Below are 20,407 nucleotides of genomic sequence, written 5' to 3'. Positions count from 1 at the left end.
CTGCTTTATGTGAATAATATGAATAAATAATATAAATCCAGTGTAATTCTAGCTATGTAGGAAGAAGAAAAATTATGTTTCACCCGGAAAAATAGTAGTTGAAAACCATTTCATAGTAATGTTTTCATATAAATGGAATGAATTGCAAGGAAAAATTTCTTTAAATCAATTTTTACTAAAAATTATCCGTCGCTTTTACATTTTATTCTGCGCGTAGGGCAGTTTTTTTTTTTTTGATGCAGTGGGCAGTAAATTAAAAATTGTGTTTTTAAATAAATGTAAGTTTTTTTTTCTTCCATTGAAATTATATATTTTGCTAAATACAGTTGACGTATACTTTGTAATGTTGCGGTATTAGTAATTAATTAGTTATTTTCAATCCTTCGCCCACTATTTGCGTCGTGTGCGCGAGGTAGTATATTCTGGCACAGACTTTATTTATTTACGCACCTGCTACATCCATATTGTATGATGTGATTCACCCAATAATATATAAAATGTACACAACTCAATATGTTCCTTGATGTGTTTTTTATTAAAAGTATTTAGACGCTCATATGATGTGTTGTAATTCATGTCATTATATTAGTGAGTTCATCGTAATCTATGGAAGCTAAGAATAGCTTAGCGGATACAGCGTTAATTATGAGTAAACTACGGCTGCGTGAATATATTATCAACTGCAAAAATATTGCAAAAGAGAAACAATATTATGTATATGGATGAACCAAATCTTCTATGAATCACCGTGGGTAAAATTCGTTTTCTATTTATAAGATGTGTATTACATAGGCCCCTTTATATGCAAGTTTTTATTTTATATTATATAGTACATAAATGGATGTATAATTAAGGGTCATAAAACAGAATTACTATTTGCCTACCTTTCATTATATATGAACTGAAACAGAGAGAAACTGAATAACTCAAAGGAATAAGAATATCCTCGAACGGATTCCTGAAAAATCTAATATATTGCTACACATTATTTAAATTTTGAATTATTTGTTTTATTGTAACTGCCTTTAGAAGTACTTTCTTTTTATGTTTTCCGTTGTAACGGTCCTAAGTATATATTGTCAAATCGTTATTGCACTGCCTGCAGCACTGACCACGTAATGGACGACGTAACTATTTAGGAAACATATCGATTTTTATAGTTATATGCATACATACCGTTGCAAATGAGTATGGAAAAAATTCTTTATGTAATACTTATTGTTATGATGGCACTCCTTATGGTGATTACGTTTTCTGCAATGCCTTTGCATTACGTAATTTATATTTTAAGAGTCTCCTTTGGATAGGAGAGTAATGAAGCATTGCAATTTTATAATGCGTTCCCAAGGTCCTCAGATTTATTTGAACCCTATAGAATTTGTGGACATCTATGAAAAAACACTAGGAATAACAGATATGCATGTATGTATAACGATGTTTTCCATTTTGCATATCGTTAATTATAGTAAATTAGGGAGGAACATAAGGAATTCTTCCTTTGGAAGCTCTAATGGAATTCACATTATCGCTGTGAACTGATGGTGCATGAATTTCTAGACACATAAGAAAGATGGTAGCGCAAGGAATACACGTAATTATCATACCTCTATACATTGCTATCATCTATCGATAACAGCCTATGTGTTTTTGAGTTTTTTACACCTTAGCATGGAACATATATATACTCAAGCATATACATACATATATGTATCTTTCCTCCTTTTTATATGTGGGATTAGTTCATGAGTCCTAAACATAGAAAGTGTTAACCTCGTGAATTATGATGCCCCTCTGTAGTCATGCAAACGGGGACTATCGAGGGACACAACCAGAAGGAAAAAGGATGGTACGGATGGTTAAACATCTTTAAGCACAGGGAAAACGTAGTTACTAGTATATGCAGATTCAGATGAGAGCATTGTTCATTTTGCATAAAAATGTTCCCCCCAAAATCACACGATTGTTCATGACGTGTTTTATCTATGCATATATAGAGGGAGTAATATATTGTTGAATTTGAACTGGTATAATATGACTTCTAATTCCACAATGAACTTTAATTGTATGTTGCATAGGATTGGAAGGGCCCCTATAGCGTCCAAATGTGTTCATGCCTCTCTGTGGAAACTCGTATGAGTTCAATACAATCGAGATATGCAGATCCAATGAGCACAACGTGGAATGTTGGGCCGTCGTTTTTATATGGCTTCTTTTATAGTTACGTCATTCTTGTGAATGCGTTGTCCTGCTCCATTGTTTTTTTGAGTGTGCTCCTTGATGTTTGGATATTTTCACTAGTATCCCCCCGCATGTTGCATTATTCCTATGTATTTTTTCTCATGTTTCAGCATTTTTATGAGAGTATTTTTTCATGGCACTCCTTTCTTATATATGCGTGTTCATGTGGCCTAATTTTCGCGGACGCTGTTCCATGTGGCCTAATTTCCGCGAACGCCTTTGCATTTGGCGTAATTTCTGAACGACGTAGCTTCATGTGACTTAACCCTGTCAGAGTTGTTTCATGTGGATCAATTTTTTGGGGGGCCCCTTCATGTTTTATATCTGTTGCAGGCAAGCTGCTTCGTTTCGCTTCATTATATATATTTCTCTATTTAATTTTTTCATGAGGATGCACCTTTCTGCCGCATTCCTTTCACGAGAATTTTTGGAGGGTTCCTTTATGATGACATTTTTTGCAGCATCCCTATGAAGATACCACTTCTCCATGCATTCTTATAAAGATGACTTTATCTTTTGCCCTCTTATGACGATTTCTTCCCCGGCGGGTTCTCATGATGATGCTTTTTTTTCTTGCATCTTTATGATGCTCCCCCACCTTGTCAATGCGCCGTCCCTGTTCCATGTCACTGTGATTCTTTCTCCTTGGGTGGCATTTTCTTAAGGATGCTTATATGTGGAAGGTTATTATAACAATGCTTCCTTGTGTTACATTTTCGCATAGCTATATCCTTCCTGTTGTGTTAATATGAAGATGTTTCTGCGTGTGGCCCGTTTTCCAGGATGATATTTCCTGTTGCATTCTTATGAAGTCCTCTTTTTTTATGTTGCGTCATTGTGAGGTATCTTCCTTGTGGAGCATCCTTCTTCCTATGATTTATTTTACCGCGTCGTACTTTTAATATATCCTTTCGCTCGCCATCTTTATAGAGACTGTTTCGTTCGTCGTGTCACTATTAAGATTCTTTTGTGTGCTGCATTTCCTTCCTGGCGATAGTCCTTTGCTGGGGTGTCGTGATGAAGTTTCCCTGGCCATTTTATTATGAGAATTTTCTCTGGTGTTGCATTTTTATGAAGATTCTTTTTACCGCGTTATATGGATGATATTCTTCTTTTGGACTCTTCTATGAAAATGCTCTTTCTTTTTATCATGTTATTGCGATGGAATTTCCTCGCGAGGCATTCTTCTTATGAAGATATTTCTGTTCCGCTGCATCCCTTATGATGCTACTTTTTTCGTTGCAGCTTGAATATATTGCTTTTTGTCATTTCTTCTATATCGATGCTTTCTCCTCCCGCGGCATCGTGAAGATTTTTCTTTGTGGGTCATGTTCTCTACGACGATGTAGTTTTCCTGCGGCATTCTGAAGATTTCTTCTCGTGTGTGATTTTCTTTATGAATATGCTGGTTTTCCGTGGCATGGCTAAGATGCTGTTGCGTTCTTTATTCTTTTTATGAAGATTCTTTTTTCTCCTGGTATTTCCCCGACGTTTCTCGGTTTCGTCCTTCTGAAGATGTTCTTCTGCATCGATTATTGTGGAAATATTCTTTCACGTTACATCATTGTGAAGATGCCTTCCTGGCTCCTTCCCTCGGGATAAGTTGTATTGTATGTCATTGTTTTGTATTAGAGCTTTTTCTTCCTGAAAATTCTGATTGACCTATTTTTTTTTTCTCTATGTGAAGCCATTATGAAGATATTTCCTTCCTTTGGCTATTTCTGAGGATGGTCACGTGTATGAAGTGTAAATAGCATGACCATACTGATTTGGTAGCATTACTAAACATGAATAATCTATCGATGTTTGAGAGGGCACTCTTATCTTTGGTGTATTATTGGTTTAAAAGTCATGATCTGTATGGAATACTATTATGTGAAAAATAGTCTTACGTGGGTAATACTGTTATTTGAGAAGCGCAGATATGTCAAGGTCACGGATATCATGAAGTGTCATTGTATGGAACGTACCGATTTGCTTGTAGTAATGATGTCTGCTAAGTACTGATATGCTTATTGTTTCGTTACTTGAAAAGCAGAAGCCTGCCAGGGGTACTCTTGTTTGCAGAATAATCATGTGTATTTCTAAGGGTGCCGCAGCGCCAGAATTTACTTATAATGCTGTTATAGGAGGGGTATTGATGCCCATGTAGTAGTTTAGGCGAAGGATTCAGAGTCTACGCCTCCATTAGATGAGAAACATTATTCTATGAAGTGCCTGGATATACCAGGAGAGATATTGCATGAAGTTTATTCATCTGTCCAAATTTCCGATGGTCAGGAGTGCAAAGATTCCCATACTACGGTTATATGAAAGTACTGATGGTTGAGATATATGGATGAGTTTGAGTGCTATTATACTAAGAGCACCATTACATGCGAAGGGTCCTGGCGGGAAGAGTACGCTTACCCTGACAGCACTATTATTTGAGCAGTACCAATGTAGAAGGAGTGTTTTTATATTAGAGGTACATTCTTGAAAATAATACTTTTATTTTAGGATAACTAATATTATTTATGGAATGATTTACCATAATGAGTACGCATATCCCTGGAGTACCGATATCACAGGTGTTTGGATATAAGGTTAACGGCTCCATTATATGAAGTATGGGATTTTGGAAATCCTGTCGATTGCCTGGAATACTATTCCTTGAAAAATATTGCTACACCCGGAATACTATAATGTTAAGAGTACTTTTGTGTGTGCAGTATTAACATTCCAGGAGTGGTATTATTACTGGAGCACTATTCTGTGAAATGCACCGATATTCCAGGAAAACTATTGCCACAAAAATACCGATGTGTATTCATTTCAAATAGTGAAGATTATAGGAATTCCCGTAGTACTGTTATATGAATGTATTAATGGATGAACTATAGTGATATTTGCAAACTACGGTTATCTGTAGAGCAAAGTCGCATAAGAATAATGGATCATCCGGAACTATATTCTGTGAGCCATCTCACGTGTGCGTAGTATTCCTATTTGCAAAGCAAAGTTGTGCAATGATGATGCCTGTCTCGGAACCACGATTATTTGAAGGGTTTCGATATACGCAGACTGTTTTTATATAGGGGGCACTATTTTATTAAGCGTAATAATATATCCGCAGTAGTATGTAGTGAGCTAAAGGCATGTGCCCCGAATATTACTATGGGGTGGATAGAACATTGAACGCTTCGTTATTTGAATAGAGCCATTGTTCATACAGCACTGATGTTTTCTCATTTGCGGTACCTTATCATTTAAGGGATTAGAATGCCGGCTGTAATATAAGGACATAACAGTTTTACGAAGTCCTTTGAATTATCTGCAATAGCATTATTTGAAGAAAAGGGGTATCCTAAAAGTAGTATTATATGCCGAATACTTTCCTCCTTGGAGTATCATTGGTGTTGATAACATTAATGCTACAAGAATAGCTTTGAAACTAGGATACGAATATCCATAACATACAAACCACTTATCATCTTAGGAAGAGGAGAAAAGGAAGATGAAGTAGAAGAAATGCCCCAACTGAAGTTTATAAATTGAAGGTACTGCGACATTGAGCACAATTCTCCATTTCAGAGGAAAAATAAATATATAGGGTAAAACCATATAACTGACTTAAGAATATCAACACACATGGTCAGAAAGCAGCAACCAAACATGCGAAGGAGAAGTAGCACCCTATAACCAAAGGGACAAGGCTAAATGAACAAATAAGAGTACCTAAAGCAATGTTGACAGGGAAGGAATCAACCCACAAAAGGGGAAGGTGAACCAAGGAGGGGACACTTACAGTAACATATGAGGTGGGATGTTCACAGGGCCCAATACCGCATCAAATAAGGGAGGAGTTGATTGCCAACTTTCATGTCTCAGAGTACAGGCGATTATTCGCAATTAGCAAGAGAAATATATAAGTACGAAATTTCTTACATATATTAATTGGTGTTCTAAATTTTCTCCTGTTTCTATTGAGCGTTATGGCTTGAATTAAAAACTCTACAATTCTATCTCTTGCTCTACGATGTAATATCCTATGATACCCTTTGTGATGTTATGCATGAAAATATATAATGGTTTAAAATAGATTTATTTCTTCTTTGAAGTTTCAGAGGCTTCCTTAAAACTTATTTTGTTTTTGTAGAGATATAACACACTTTCTGATGTAGATCCTGGAGGGGTTAAAACCTTAGGTCTCTCTATAGTTACTGTAAAGGTGTCCCTTCTTGTTTTATCTAAAATCCTAATCATAAGATATCTATGTTGACTGCATGGGTCACTACTGGTCAGGGGTCTAACATGAAAGCTCTGTTCTTACCTGTATATTCTGTTTTGCCCTGATTTCGAATATAAGGATTCCAATTCTTTGGATCGAATTACTCACATGACTTTGATTTTACTTTTTCCTATTCCTTTGCAGATTATGAGCGAAAAGCCTATGAAAATAATTCCTTAAGTTTGAGAAATCCTCCACCTTTTTATATATAGCAGTACTTTGGCAGTAGGAAGACTCATTAAAAATGAATCCAGCCAATCATCGGCGCTTTTACTCATGTAATGTGTGGCTAAGTTGCTGCAGAACGTTATATATAATTCCACGATTCATGGTTTACCAATCACGCATAACCCATATTGTTAAAGAGAAATGCGGCACAGGAACAGAATTATATGTAATATTAACAGGGACGGGTTTGACTCAGAATGAAAGAAGGAGGAATTAACAAATATTCCTACCTAAAATGAAACTTAACGAAAAAGGTAAAGAGGAGGGAGAAAGGGATTGTACATAAAGATATGAACATTCAAATCCTACACATAAGCTTTGAGCGCACCATCAAATAAGTACATAAGAAGAAGAAAACATTTGCAGAAGTCACGCTACATTTAGGACAAGTGCGCGAATTCTAATATGACCTGATTCTATGTTATTTTAAAGAATTATTTGCAGATGACATTCGCATTTGACTGAATTAATTCGGCAATCGCGACTATATTACATTAAATTGAGAGTTCTCATCAGGCATAAATCGGCCTTAACTGCACTATGCGTACAACTACGCTTCCTTCCTTCTAATTCCAATCTTATGGTTCATTTCCCGCAGCGTACAGATATTCTTAAAGGATAAAATATGCAATTACTCATATCCCCGTGAACTGCAAAATTTTAGGATGAGAAATAAGTGGACTCGACTTCCGGATTTAGGCGCATTGCTGACAGCTATACTGGTGACGTTCCGTCTTAAGTCACATGGGTCCTATCCGGTCCTATATTTGACAGTACATGTGAAGTATATTCTAACTTCTCGCACTCATGACATTTTCCGGTATGTTTGCTTAACTTCGGTGAGATACTATATATATCTATAACATTAGAAGAAACAACAATTTCAGTTGCTCGCGTAAGAATGTCCGATATCCCACAGTTCCTGAATTGATCGAGATTACCTTCAGACGCCACCTTGCACAGTTGTTGTTATCATTATACGGATTATGCTTTTAGAAATTGGCTGACATAGGATGTAATTAATGTATTGAAGGTATTCTTGGTTATCCAAAATTTATAATCATATGGAACATATCGTATCTTTAATACGTGACGTATTTATGGATTAAGCTAAAAGAAGAGTGTAAGAATGTTACTGAGGCATATAACTCCCTTACTTATTTTCTTCACATGATAGGGAATGATTTTTCTCCTCCTTCATCTTTATGTTATCTCTGTTTCTGTCATTCTAACTTTTAACAGTCTCCTAATGGGTATGTTGATCAATGCCGCTTGCCTCCTTTACCGTTCATTGCAGAAAAGGACCTGATATTAGAGGGACGACGGATACTATTATGAATATAGTCACAATTTGTATTATTCCCAGTTATTTTTTTATTCCCTTATCTATTTCTGGTAATATTTCAGGTAATGAAGGCCAAAGTGGCCATATCTAGAATTAGATATCCTCCTTTGAAATAGTGGACAGGACAAACCTAATATATTTGTTATAACCCAATCCGTATTGAGGAATGGCGTCATTATAAATAATATAATTAGTTGTGTATAAGTGTTTATATTGTTATATCTCTTATATTGAGAGAGAATAGATTTATAACGGTAATGATAGAGAAGATGGGACGCCAAAAGAAGGAGATTATATGATAAAATAATCAAAGCATTACTTCATCGTCATGAGATTAAATATGATACAAAACAGTTGTTGCTCATTATTTAATAAAATTATGAAATTGTTAAATAAAGAAAAGAATGTTATCAATGTCGTATCCTCCTGTCGCTTAATTCTCCAGTAATGAGTGTATAAACCACCTAAAGGAAACTAAGGAAAGTCAGGTAGTTAGATTAATAACTTTACCAATGTCACACTAATCTATAATCAGAGGGAACCCCTAACCAAGAGGGATCCTACGACAAGTCTTATAGATTATTAGGGAATCTATAAGAGACTTCTTTAGTCTCTATGTATATTTAGCCACTAATAATGGACTCAAACATGTGAGCCTTCTTATATATAACCTTCTTGCGTCATCCTTATTGTGAATAAAACTTCAGCTTTCTCATGATTCATATATTGAAGGAAGCATAATAATGGTAAGTGATGTGAGAAGTCCATATGTTATTTATACACATATGTACAGAAAATATTAATATTAAATATTCCCTAGATAGGATTGTGTACAGACTGATAAAATTAAGTAAATAATACGGTAGTAATTATGAAGTTTCTGAAATAGATTAACCATAGTGCTAAAAAAATGTTCATATATTGAGGATTACTGGATGAACAGGCAGAGGAACTAACTCTACACCGGGAAAATTGTAGGTTTCTTATTGAATATGTTACGTTTTCAAAATATAATTAAACAGAAGCATGAGGGCCCAACTTAAGGACAGAAGTCCTAATAGTTAAATAGTTTTTACAGCCAGTGTACAGCAGTCACTTCACCTTATATGTTAACTAGTCTGTATAATTCTTTTGTCTAATCTTATACTATATTAAGGGCTTGTGATAAATATATTTATTCTATAACTGCTAGATATCCATGAATGCAATTTAAGAACAGAAGGATGATTATCACATCTATAAGAAAAAACTGAAGATATGTTATATTATTTGTGATCTTAACGATTGGTTATTAATTGGAGCAACATCCAAAACTGTAGGCTGTCCCCGAGAATTAGGTCCTACAGAGGTGGGAACTCCACGTTATAATAACAATGATCAGGAAAACTATGAATTAAACTATATAGTATTAAGCATTAGGCGAGAAATACAAGCAACCTAAAGGAAAATGATATCCAGCGAAAACATTCTCCATATTATAATACAAATAGAGGAACTCAAACAACAATAACCAGGAAAATTTATACTCCCCACCAGCTTGTCTGATTAGAAGGAATATGCAACTACCAGGTAGGCATTGTACGCATAATATAAGATACTATTAAATATAATGGAAACCGAGGGTACGGAAGAATAAAGAAGCTGGTTAAGAATTATTATGTATAAGAGAAAATCCAAAACAGGTAATAAAAATAAAAGTCTTAACCTTAATGAACTACCCAGAAGATAAGCAAGGTGCAAACTAAACCAAATATGAGGGGGAACAAGCGAATAATGACAGATAAGTAATACGGAGCCAAGTCCAATATTGAAACCTAGTAAATTACCAATTAACAGAAGGAAAAGGTGATGTAATTTCTATAATGCGTATTTAGTATCTTCATAATTGGCGCAAGCAGATAATTTAAGTAAAATCAGAAACCAGGAAGCCCCAGGAGCTAGTACATAAAAGTTTTTCGTTATAATATTAGAAGTGTCGAATATGTGACTATCGAAAGATTAGAAGTATATACAACTCTAAAACAACTCCCGAACTGTCCAGGAGAAATGGAAAGATATAGGACTCCTTCTTATATGGAATACCGAATGGTCAACCGATAAATTATAAGTCACATCTTATTAGCAAAATTTGACCCTTAGGCAAAGCAATATAAACATCACTCTATCTCCGGTGCGAATTAACTCTCATGAGCAGGGACGAAATAATATCGAGTTAAGAGTACATTAATAATTATACACACTACTGTCCATTTATTGTTGGTACCGAAAACAGGGAGGGCATGAATAGTGTATTACGAGGCGACTACACATAGAAGGAGCAGATGGAGAAGTACCGATGACTGCCGTACATCGCTACAACGCCTGGCCAAATCCCAATGTTATTCGGAAGAGGATCCTGAAGACGAAAGAAGAAGTCAAAAAGGGAAGATAAGGGCGCGCCTAGATACCCACGGGACAGGACAGAGCAGAAGGGCATGGCGGAGAAATCCCTCCCAAACTGAAGCGAACGACCAGGGGAATAATGCGAAGCGGAAACCCAAAGCCGGGGGGGAATTGACCCGTTTACACCTACCAAGAGAGGGAAAAAGAAACCCCCCGAAAAGTAATATCGTAAGGAGGTCTGAGAATTTCAGGCCAGACACTCTCCACGGAAAGTAAAACGAACCAGAACAGTGGGGATCTAAGTCACCCAGGAAAAAACCAACAAGACGCTTAAAACTCTCGATGGACTATCGAGACCCCCCAACGAGAGTGCAATCCCCCCCATAAAACAGCCAAACAGGAAAAATCGCAGAAAAGGCAGAGACATATACTGCCCCCCTGGACAAGTATTAGGTACTTAGAATCAAAACCTTGAGGAACCCAAGATAAATCAGCAGGCCTTCCCCAGGAAGGGAGCCTACACCTGTTAAGCAAAATATGATCTGCCCCCCTCCGTTCAGAACCCCAGGAAAACAGAACAACGGATCAGCAGCTGGCCCCCAAAGAAACAACAAGCAACAACCACGTCTATTGAGAAAGAAACTCTAAGCAATATTCAAGTTGCAATACATCGCATACATAGAATCAAGATTTCAAGTAAATTCTCATCCGAAACAGGAAGTATTGCCACTTATGACATCCAGATCATAGGCGCAGTCGATAACATTATAACAAAAAACGGCTTTCAGAAGGAGATGACCGATTCTGATGAGCGACGAGTTCAGCTGCAAGAAAAGAGTACCCAAGAGCAGATAAGATGCTGGAGAGAAGTAGGAAGGCAAAACACCAAGTCTTCCAACTACCAGCTCGGAAAGTATAGAAACAAGAGGAGGAAACCCCGGGAACACAATCAGAAGCCAAGAAGAAGCAAAAAAGAATCAAAAGAATGACTTAACATTAAAATATGGCCTACGCATTTTATTACACCCGCCTAAGAATGAAGGGACATCTCATAACAAAAGCCCAGCAACTGGACCTATCCCCCTGGGGGAAAAGTGGACAAATCAGTAGAAACAAGTCCAAAGCCGGAGTAGTCAAGAGGCGTTTAAACAGCTGGTTGGTGCGAGATCTTTATACTAGTTTAATGAGGATGCAATGATCTCCTATATACCAATGAGAATAGGACGTGGAACCAATCCCAAAAACAATCCTGAGGATGTCATAGGAATCGCAAGAACAACCCATAACGGCACAGAAGTGATAGTCAGGGATCGAAGGGAAAATATCTGGCTTAATCAACAGACAAGTCAGGAACACTACACGCTGAATGCAGATTTTAGGGCAAATCTATACTACCAAAACAGAACAGCAGTCTAAGAATAACCGTACCCAAAAAGACATGAAGTCTTGAGAGTGTTATGGCAAAGAAGAAACATGTTAACACAGGACAGGGAAGTTTGACCTATAAAGATAGGACCCCAACAATATAATAGGCAATGAAGAATGTAAGTTAAATCATTATAGCCCACGTAATAGATGGACAAATCCGGCCAGCCGGCAGGAGAATTAACTTATATCGGGAAGCTGCCAAGCGCAGCCCAAGAACATCAATCCCCCGAGAAAACTCCCCAATCAGTAGAATCCAGTGGTGGACCCCTAACCCCGAGCTACATCCAACCCGGAGCAAGGGCACCCTAGGAAGAAGAAGAGGAAGCTATCCGAAGACATTTCAAGGGAGGTAGCAACGAGAGATCTAGCCTATGCACAAGATACTCCACCTCAGAAGTACTACAAGGAATAAGTTAACAAAACTTCCCGAGAAACACCGAAAGGAGAGAAGCGGAAGCAGAAAACCTAGAGGCTCACCAAAGGAGAGAAATGTATGAACATAGATAAGCCAGCAACAGCAAACTACAACTCAAGAGTATCAATAATTGATCCGAAACGAGCGCGTGATTGAAGCGAAATAAAGAGAAAGAACGAGCAAATAAAAAATTGAGACACGATCCCAACACGAGAAAAAGGGCCTTGATGTCTTTATAAATCAATGAACGTGTTTAAAGGATGAGTACAAGAAGACATTACAAGTCGCCTTCAGAGGATTAGATAAATATATATATATCAGGGGTCTACTGAAATCTCATAGCAGAAAGTCTTTCCCCATAAGTTTCCCCCGTATACATAGACATCTGGAGGTTTAAATCTACCTAAGCAAGGGAACCTCCAGAAGAGGAGCCTCTAATCTAAAAAAAGGAGAAGTGAGAAGAGTCTAGACAAAACGAAAAAGGCAAAAGTTAAGATAATAGTCATGACTCAAATGCAACTCATCAAACGTCTCGTCAAACAAGACAATCGACAACGCCACCCACCACAGAGGTAAACACGTCTGACAGATTAAAAAGATATAACAAATACAAGCGGCTTAAACCCAAGTCAAAGAGACAACAATCTTAAATAGACAGTAAAAGAAGAGTCCGTGTATCAAGCAATAAGAAAGAGAAGGTGAGCAGAGAACAAGAATCGTAATCAAAAGGAGAAATCCGAAAAAACAAACAGGAGGAACTCTGAGAAGGTATGAACTGAAGAATACTAGGCGTACAGTTTTTTCGAATGACGCACTTATTCCTAGTTTGATAAGGAAGTGACCAGAAGATTAAATTAACTCGAAGAAAAAAATGGATTCAATATATAACACGAGTAGAAAGAAACTAAACAGGGACAAAGAAAATATCCTGAGTCATCAGAGACAAAATCCAGGGGGATACCATGAAAGATCCAAATCATCAACAAGCAGCAACTCCCAGAAAAACAAAGTATCGGAATAAGGACTATGATACCTGAGGCCAAAGAGTGAAGCAATGATAAAACTCATGAGTCCGAAGTCAATGGGGGGCTCTAAATCAGAGAGTGAGGGAGCATGATAAAGAGGAGAGGAGGGGGCTGAGACACAAAAACAGAGGAGCTCCGGATAAGGTCTTCTCCCAGAGGAGGAAGATCGGTCATATTTCACGTTTACAAATCAGATCTTCAGATTCCAACAGGAATAGACAGAAGTAGCTAAAAGGAGTAGGAACTGAAGAAATAGTCGAAGAATTAAGCGTTCAAAATGATTAGAAAAAGGGCCAGGGCAACGGACATAGTATGAGCTAGAATAATGTCTGGTTCTCAGGAAAAAGCTCATAGACAGGAGTCCAGAGGAGGAATAACAAGTTGAATCAAAATCTCAAGCAAAAAACCTTTTTGTCCAAGCAAAACACACAGCCCCACCCAGAAGAGGATAAGGGTGCAAAATAAGGAGGAAAATAATAAAGACAGAGGAAATGATTTCGCGAAAAATACGGCTAAAATACAGATTAATTACTGAAAGCAAAGACAGCTACCACTAATCCAAACCAGGAAGGAGGTAATGAAACCTCTGGAACAAATTATCAGAGCAGTAGAAGGATTTTTCTTATCTGGCGCCCCCAAAGGGAAGTAGGGACACGAACTGTTTTAAATCAACAATTGAGAGACGAATTCAAATAAACACAAAAACTCTGCAACCCCAACCCAAAAAAAAGGACCGAGGGTTAGAACGCCCAGGACAACCAACTCAATCTATTATCTACGATTAGAAGGTCTGGCAATGTGAGAAAATCACCGAGGAAATAGGGCAATGCGTAGGAAAAGAGTCTTCTCTACCCCCTTCTAAGCTCAGCAAACACAACGCCTTGTGACTGAAGCTGATTAAAAGATCCTGGAACGAATTAGTGTAAACCCCCTGTAAAAGGAATACCTCCTACCGTCGATAAGATACATCTCATCCAGGAGGTGGCCCAGCCATCAGACACCTTAACTCATTCCAGATGATGAAGACCGTAAAGATTATTCTTTTGAGTAAGTTTAGGGAAATATAGAAAACGCCCGAACCACAAGCCAAGGCAGATGAGAGTCGCTGGCGAATGAGCCAACAACAGAAAAACAACAAAAATCGAGCATGTCCCAAAGAATCGGGAAGAACTGAGGCAAAAATTAGAACATAGCATTAAGGTGAAATATCTTTAAGGATAAGTTCAAGAATGATTCACCAGGGGTGTAAATTAGAATGCTTTAAAGATTAAGTAAAAATCAGGAATATCTATAGACATGTCCCCCCAGCAGAAACAACTTGTATTATAAAGTGGAGCCCGGGGTAAGAGAACAAGCAACAGGGACCACAAGAACGAAAATAGGTAACTGAAACAAGAGTAAACAAATCTTCAGCAGTAGGCAGAGGAGTCAGAGGATAACCTCTCAGACGCGCAACTGAAGTAATGGGTTCAGGGTGTCTGGAGGTATCACTAATTTGGGGCACTTAAGGTTAGAAAGGAACAGGAGAAAATCAGGTCCTGCAGCAAATCTGGCAGCCCAAACCATCCCCGTAAGGCTCAAACACAAAATCAAAATGAGAGCCACTGTAAAGGAACCCCCGCAAGAACTAAGGCCAAAAACAGAATAGACTCGAGGTGTCGATAAATAGCAGGCAACAGAGCAGATAAGGCTCACAAACCTAAGTGACAGAGAATAATTTAGCCAGGAGGCCACGGAGCTGGTTGGAGTAGGGAGGAAAGCAAACAGTGTGCCAAGTTAGGGAGTAGTTAAAGCAAAAACGACCCAAAGCGTAAGACTCACCCCAGCAAGGGACCAGTCTAGAACACATTAAGGACAAGAATCCAGGGAGAGAGGATGGAAGGGCGGCTAAGCGGTAAGGATATAGAGTGAGGGGCAGGTCAACAAAGGACAAGTAAGACTCTCTACCCCACGTTCACCAATTGTAGGACCTTCCGAGTATCCAGTGTGTATGAACACCCCCCAACAGCCAGCAACGAAAGACAGGGGATTCAACCGAGGCCCCCGTCGCCTAGGACCGCGGACGATGAATAAAAATGACAACAAGGATCAACAACTAAATGCCCACAACGACTTGAACTACCAAAAGAGATCAATATCCAAAATCGAGCCTACGGGTCCCCCCGAGGGTAGGAAGTGTAGAGATCTTAGCCCCGTGCCAAGGACCCAAGAAGGGCGAGTCCCAGTAGGCAGAAAAAGGGAGCAAAGGAAACAGCAAGAATCAAAGAATTATTTAGAGATCAGCCCCCCCAGAAGGGCCGTCAAAGCAGATGGAGTATTCGAAGGATGTAATAACCCGAGCAGCCTTCAGTCTGGCTGTATTGAAGAGGCAAAAAAATAACGAGATCCAAGGAGACAAAAAAGTAGGGAGATTAGGAGGGGAACACAAAAGACGACCCAAGAGAGAGATAACAAGAACAACGTCACTAGACAAACGCAGGATTCAGGACACTGTCCGTGTCGACTCAACAGGAGCCTACAGGAGCCAATATACGTTAGAAGTCTCATACGCGTCCATTTTTAAGTATGGACATAGGAAACTAACGGAGGCCTAAACCCACAAGTCTCATAATCCCCAGACTGCAGCCGCGAATATGACAAACGAAGAGGGACAGTTGGTGCCGTATCGCGACTCCTGCAGGAACAGAAGATCCAATAACAGAAGGTTCCTAAAAACAGCGTTGACTCCTATATTAAGTATTCGTTAGGAATCGAGGTTTAGCGTCATCAGTTCTAGTTGAAACTGATCGGAACGTGAACGAAGCTGACGAGTGAGGGTAGTACGGCCCCACGAACCAAGGGATGTAGTTGGGAGGCACGGAACAAGCAGATCTAACCCGAGCAGAGAGCACCCCCAAACGACAAGTGAGGAAAGAAGGATGTATCAAGACAGAGCGTGTATGGGTCAAGGCGCACAAGCAAATATGGGCGGACCTCAGGGAGAAGAGACCCCCTACAAAGGAGAAGCCAGGAATCTCAGGAGGCGAGGGTATGAGCAGGAGTATAAGGGTACTATCTAAGCCGTGAAAAGAGGACGAGAAAATTCAGCTTCACCAGGACAAGAGAACAACACCTAGCAGCTGAGGGGTTTTTTAGAGTGAGGAAATTGAACAGGGCGGATTTCGGCACCGATAAAAGTAAGGAGCAATTACGCCCCTCTCTAAGCGCCAAGTGTGAGAAGAGGGCTTGTAGAATTATTACCGTCCAAGCAGCCCATGAGGGCTACAGAGTGGTCAGCCAAATCTGACAGCCCAAAACAAAGGAGAAACGAAGACAAGTCCGAGGCCGTGCTGAGAAATAGCGGGAGGTGGGCAACTCTCACGAAGAGGACAAAGAATCAGGCAAAAAAAGGCCAGCAGAAAACCTGGCACAGAGGAAGCAGAGGACCCAGGTGGTGAACAGCAGATTAGAAGGAAGAGTCAAAGATCCCGGGGGGAGGAGCAGGTGGTTAGAAGCGTAACAGGAGGGGTAAACCGGTACCAGACGCGGAAAGCGGTGACGAAAAGGAGAGGTGAGTTCTGCTTCAACCCCGCCGAGAGGCGTAATAACAGGCCAGAAGAGGAGCAAAAGGTACAATCAAGACCACAGGGGAAGGCAGTCACAAAGGAAAAGTGGCGGCTTTAGAGTTAAGGTAGAGGTAGGTTTCCAGATATGTTTGAGAACCAGAGTAAGCGGACGCCCCACAGTCATGAGGAGGGTATCACTAGGAAAGGAGTCAGAATAAAATTTGCTTGAAGTGGACAAGTCACAAACTCAGGAGGAGATCGCAAAGGGGGCCGTTAGGATTAAATACATAGCGAAAGATGTCAGGGAATATTTATCAGGTATTTAATAGGATCGGGACTACAGAAAGCTAAGAATCCAGCACCCCCGAAGTATCAGGGTGACTAAGGTTAATGGGAAAAATCCAAAGTTTTCTCAACTGAGAAATCGAGAAGGGAGCCAATGTCCGATAGGATCAGTCGGAGTCTCCCGAGGCACACGATAAACCCAGGAAGAGACAAGATGGACTAAGACACAAAGTTACGAGGGCTACCGAATCTCGCTCCAAGGCCAGGGGATAGTTATTGAGAAGAAATAGGGGCACCAAACCAGAGACAAGAGAGAGCAGCGAGATCGGAGGTCGAGCAGGACAAGAGAAGAACCGTTAACGGAGGAGGGGAGATAGAAGGAGCAAAGGAGGGAATCCCTGAACAATATGGAGGGTGAAACAACTTAGAACGGGCCCCCCAGAGGGAGGGACAGAGACGAATCCACAGCCCCCCCAACCGGGGGGAGAAAGGGATGATTTCAGAAGGGAGGACCAAGAAAGGCAACAAGCCAGAGTCTCAGCTCCTCAAATAAGGAGGCACACCTGAAGCCAGGAGAAATGTCAGAAGATAAGAGCGAAGTGGTATGGAGGATGGATGACACAGGACAGCGGGAACCAGCGGCCATGGAGGGGGGAAGGAGGGGGATGTTTAGGAAGGGAGAGGACCTCCAAATTCTCAAATAACAATGCAGGACGAAGGGGCACAAGTCCACATAAGAGAGGAGGCCACCACACGGAATCTGCCGAGGGCCCAGCCAAAGAACAGGGGAGGTGAGTCCGAAGAGAGAAGAAGGAGGGAGATAATTTGAATAGAGGGGGTAAGCGTGGAACGAGTCCCGTTCCAAGAGATCGAAGGACGACTAAGGGTATTCGCCCTTGAGCCAGTCAGCACAGACGAAGCTCTGTAAGGGACAGATTGAATTAGAAAGAATAGAAAAATCAACAACTAGGATCAGGTACTTAAACGGGGTCGTCATCGAGAACCTCAGAGATCGAACAAGAGGTTCAAAAAGACCCGGAATCGACAGGGACTAAGATGGACGGAGGACTTTGGACAATTCATAGGGGAGGCTTGAGGAACGAGCTGAAGGGGATTAGTCCCTGGAGCGCCGCTTGGTGCCAGGATTCTAATAGCATAGGAGGATTCTGCACAGGAGCCCTTCCTAAAAGCCCAAAAGACACCAGATGGGCCGGTTTAGCGAATTGGTTGACATTAGGGCTCGGAACCAGGGGGACAGAGGTATGGCAGAACATTAAGAGCAGTTGGTCACAGAAGTCCGTTGATGGACAGGAAGGCTATAACAGCACTAGCTGGAAAACCTTCCTTGCAAAGATCTTTGAGGAAATGATAACTCAGGCGAAGCAAGTTGGCAATGGACATGCTAACCAATTGAATATCTGGGATGAGGCAGATTGGTCTAATGCATTAGGAAGAAACCATCAAGTGGCAAAAGATATCATAACCACACCAACAGGGCAGAGTTTTATAGGAGTACTGGCCTGTATCGTCCTGGGCTTGTTAAGAGTAGGAGGAAGTGAAGAAGACTCTTCAGGAAAGTATCCAGGAGTTTGCGGCAGGGTGGTAAATGAGATGAGAATAAGCATAGGAGATTGGAACAGCTGGAATGAAGACAACACCAGGGGCCTTCAGTATCCGGCAGGGAAGAAGTGCGGCTTTAACCAAATCCAGTCCAATTGTCCAGAAGCAAGATTCGCGCTATTATTATCCGTAGTAGAAGCACTGATGAAGGTATGTCCACAATGTGGTCCATACAATCTGAATTATTGGTTCAAGAGACCCCCCAACCAAGCGACCAAACAGAGGACTTCGTATTGTCAAATAGACGCAGGAATGTTGAAATGTTCGTCGGAAATCCCGAGCTCGGACAACCCAGCGAAGAGAATAACAGTAACGCAGTATAGTTATTACCAACCTCTTCCCCATGCCCCAACTCCCAAAGCCAACACCGAAACGTCTAAGGCGGATAATTCTATGGTCACGTCCCAGCAGACCAACGGGCTACTCCCAACAGCAGGCGACACGCAGGTGTTAGTCCTGTTAGAACAGTCTCCCGAAGAGCCCGCCAGTCAGGGACGAGAAGAGGAGCAGGTGCACGCAAATAACGGAACTCACAAAGCAATAGACATCTCCCTCGCCTCAAGTGGGGGCTCAGATCAGGAACATGGAGTAGATCCTCATCAGGGAGAGACAGCTCAGATTCCTGGACCCCCAGAACAACCAAGCCCGTCGGGGGCAAGCAGACATGGGAACATGCCTCAGGAGATGAGTCAGGGGGACGTAGTCAAGCAATCAGAACCGGGAGGAATATCTGAGAGTTCCATTCGAAAATCTGAGGGTGCCGCTGATTCAGGTATGAGGGGCAGTATGGGGGGGATTCTGGGAGGATTTTTTGGGACAGTAATTCTAGGAGCCATAGGTTCGTATGGTTTATGGAGAATTTATGGGAGGAAGGGGCCAAATCTTGGAGGACAAGGACTCAGACCAGGAGGACGAATATCGTATAAAGTGTTGTGAGTGACTTCTCCTTAGGAGATGAGGCATTAGGATTAATCAGGAATGGGTTAAGTTGACAACTCAGGGGCCGCAGATGCTTATGAAGTCAGCCAGCCGAGGGACCGAGTGGAGGAGTTCCGAATTAAATGAGGTTTAGGAGTCAGGAGGTTATCATTTGGTTTTAGCGTTTAGGTTATGTTTGTTACTGTTAAGGAACGACGGATGCCCCACCACCAATGGCGATTTAGAGATTAAGGTCGAGGTTTAGTTTTAGCGTTCGGGATTCGGGGTCGAGGGTTCAGGGGGTTGAGGTTTAGGCTTTGGGGTGCCGAGTGGCGAGTTCGGCGTCCAGGGTCTAGAGTTCAGGATTCATGTTTCCAGGCTTAGGGTTTTCGATTCGGGGGTTAGTCTTTAGGGCTTATGCTTCCTGGGTTTCGGGTTCGATTTTCTGGGTTTAGTGTTCCAGGTTTAGGTTTAGGATTAAGGTTTTAGGTCTAAGGGTACAGGGTTCAGGCTTTAGGGTTCTCGTATGTGGTTGAGGTTCTAGAGTTTAGAGTTTAAGATTCAAGGTTTAGGGGTTGGAGTTTAGCGTTAAGGATTTAGGGTTCAGGGTTTCCGGTTTAGGGTTCAGGGTGTAGGGTTAAGTGTTCAGGGTTTAGAGGTTGAGGTTTAGGGTTTAACCTTCAGTGTTTATGGTCCACAGCTTAGTTC

General features: G+C 40.6%; 5 protein-coding genes across 5 annotated transcripts; all 5 read left to right on the top strand.

The window, feature by feature from the left end:
- Window positions 1–9,295: 9,295 nt before the first annotated feature.
- Window positions 9,296–11,452, top strand: C922_05548 (hypothetical protein; the record flags this gene model as incomplete). The annotated part of the gene is made up of 2 exons (XM_008821119.1): window positions 9,296–9,486; window positions 11,024–11,452. Coding segments are annotated over 2 exons (620 nt in total), but the record flags the coding sequence as incomplete, so codon positions are not given.
- A 223-nt stretch (window positions 11,453–11,675) lies between these two features.
- On the top strand, window positions 11,676–11,879 carry C922_05547 (hypothetical protein; the record flags this gene model as incomplete). The annotated part of the gene is made up of 1 exon (XM_008821118.1): window positions 11,676–11,879. One exon carries the CDS (start codon window positions 11,676–11,678, stop codon window positions 11,877–11,879), a length of 204 nt encoding a protein of 67 aa, XP_008819340.1.
- Window positions 11,880–13,177: 1,298 nt separating this feature from the next.
- C922_05546 (hypothetical protein) lies at window positions 13,178–13,866 on the top strand (the record flags this gene model as incomplete). Its single annotated transcript, XM_008821117.1, has 2 exons — window positions 13,178–13,315; window positions 13,774–13,866. The coding sequence occupies 2 exons, from the start codon at window positions 13,178–13,180 to the stop codon at window positions 13,864–13,866; spliced, it is 231 nt and encodes a 76-aa protein (XP_008819339.1).
- Window positions 13,867–15,396: 1,530 nt separating this feature from the next.
- On the top strand, window positions 15,397–15,925 carry C922_05545 (hypothetical protein; the record flags this gene model as incomplete). The annotated part of the gene is made up of 2 exons (XM_008821116.1): window positions 15,397–15,499; window positions 15,627–15,925. The coding sequence occupies 2 exons, from the start codon at window positions 15,397–15,399 to the stop codon at window positions 15,923–15,925; spliced, it is 402 nt and encodes a 133-aa protein (XP_008819338.1).
- Window positions 15,926–18,217: 2,292 nt separating this feature from the next.
- On the top strand, window positions 18,218–19,717 carry C922_05544 (hypothetical protein; the record flags this gene model as incomplete). The annotated part of the gene is made up of 1 exon (XM_008821115.1): window positions 18,218–19,717. The coding sequence occupies one exon, from the start codon at window positions 18,218–18,220 to the stop codon at window positions 19,715–19,717; it is 1,500 nt and encodes a 499-aa protein (XP_008819337.1).
- Window positions 19,718–20,407: the final 690 nt, after the last annotated feature.

The sequence above is a fragment of the Plasmodium inui genome (assembly GCF_000524495.1).
Source record: "Plasmodium inui San Antonio 1 unplaced genomic scaffold supercont1.94, whole genome shotgun sequence".
Taxonomy (NCBI): Eukaryota; Apicomplexa; class Aconoidasida; order Haemosporida; family Plasmodiidae; genus Plasmodium; species Plasmodium inui.
This window is presented reverse-complemented; position numbering and strand designations above follow the sequence as displayed.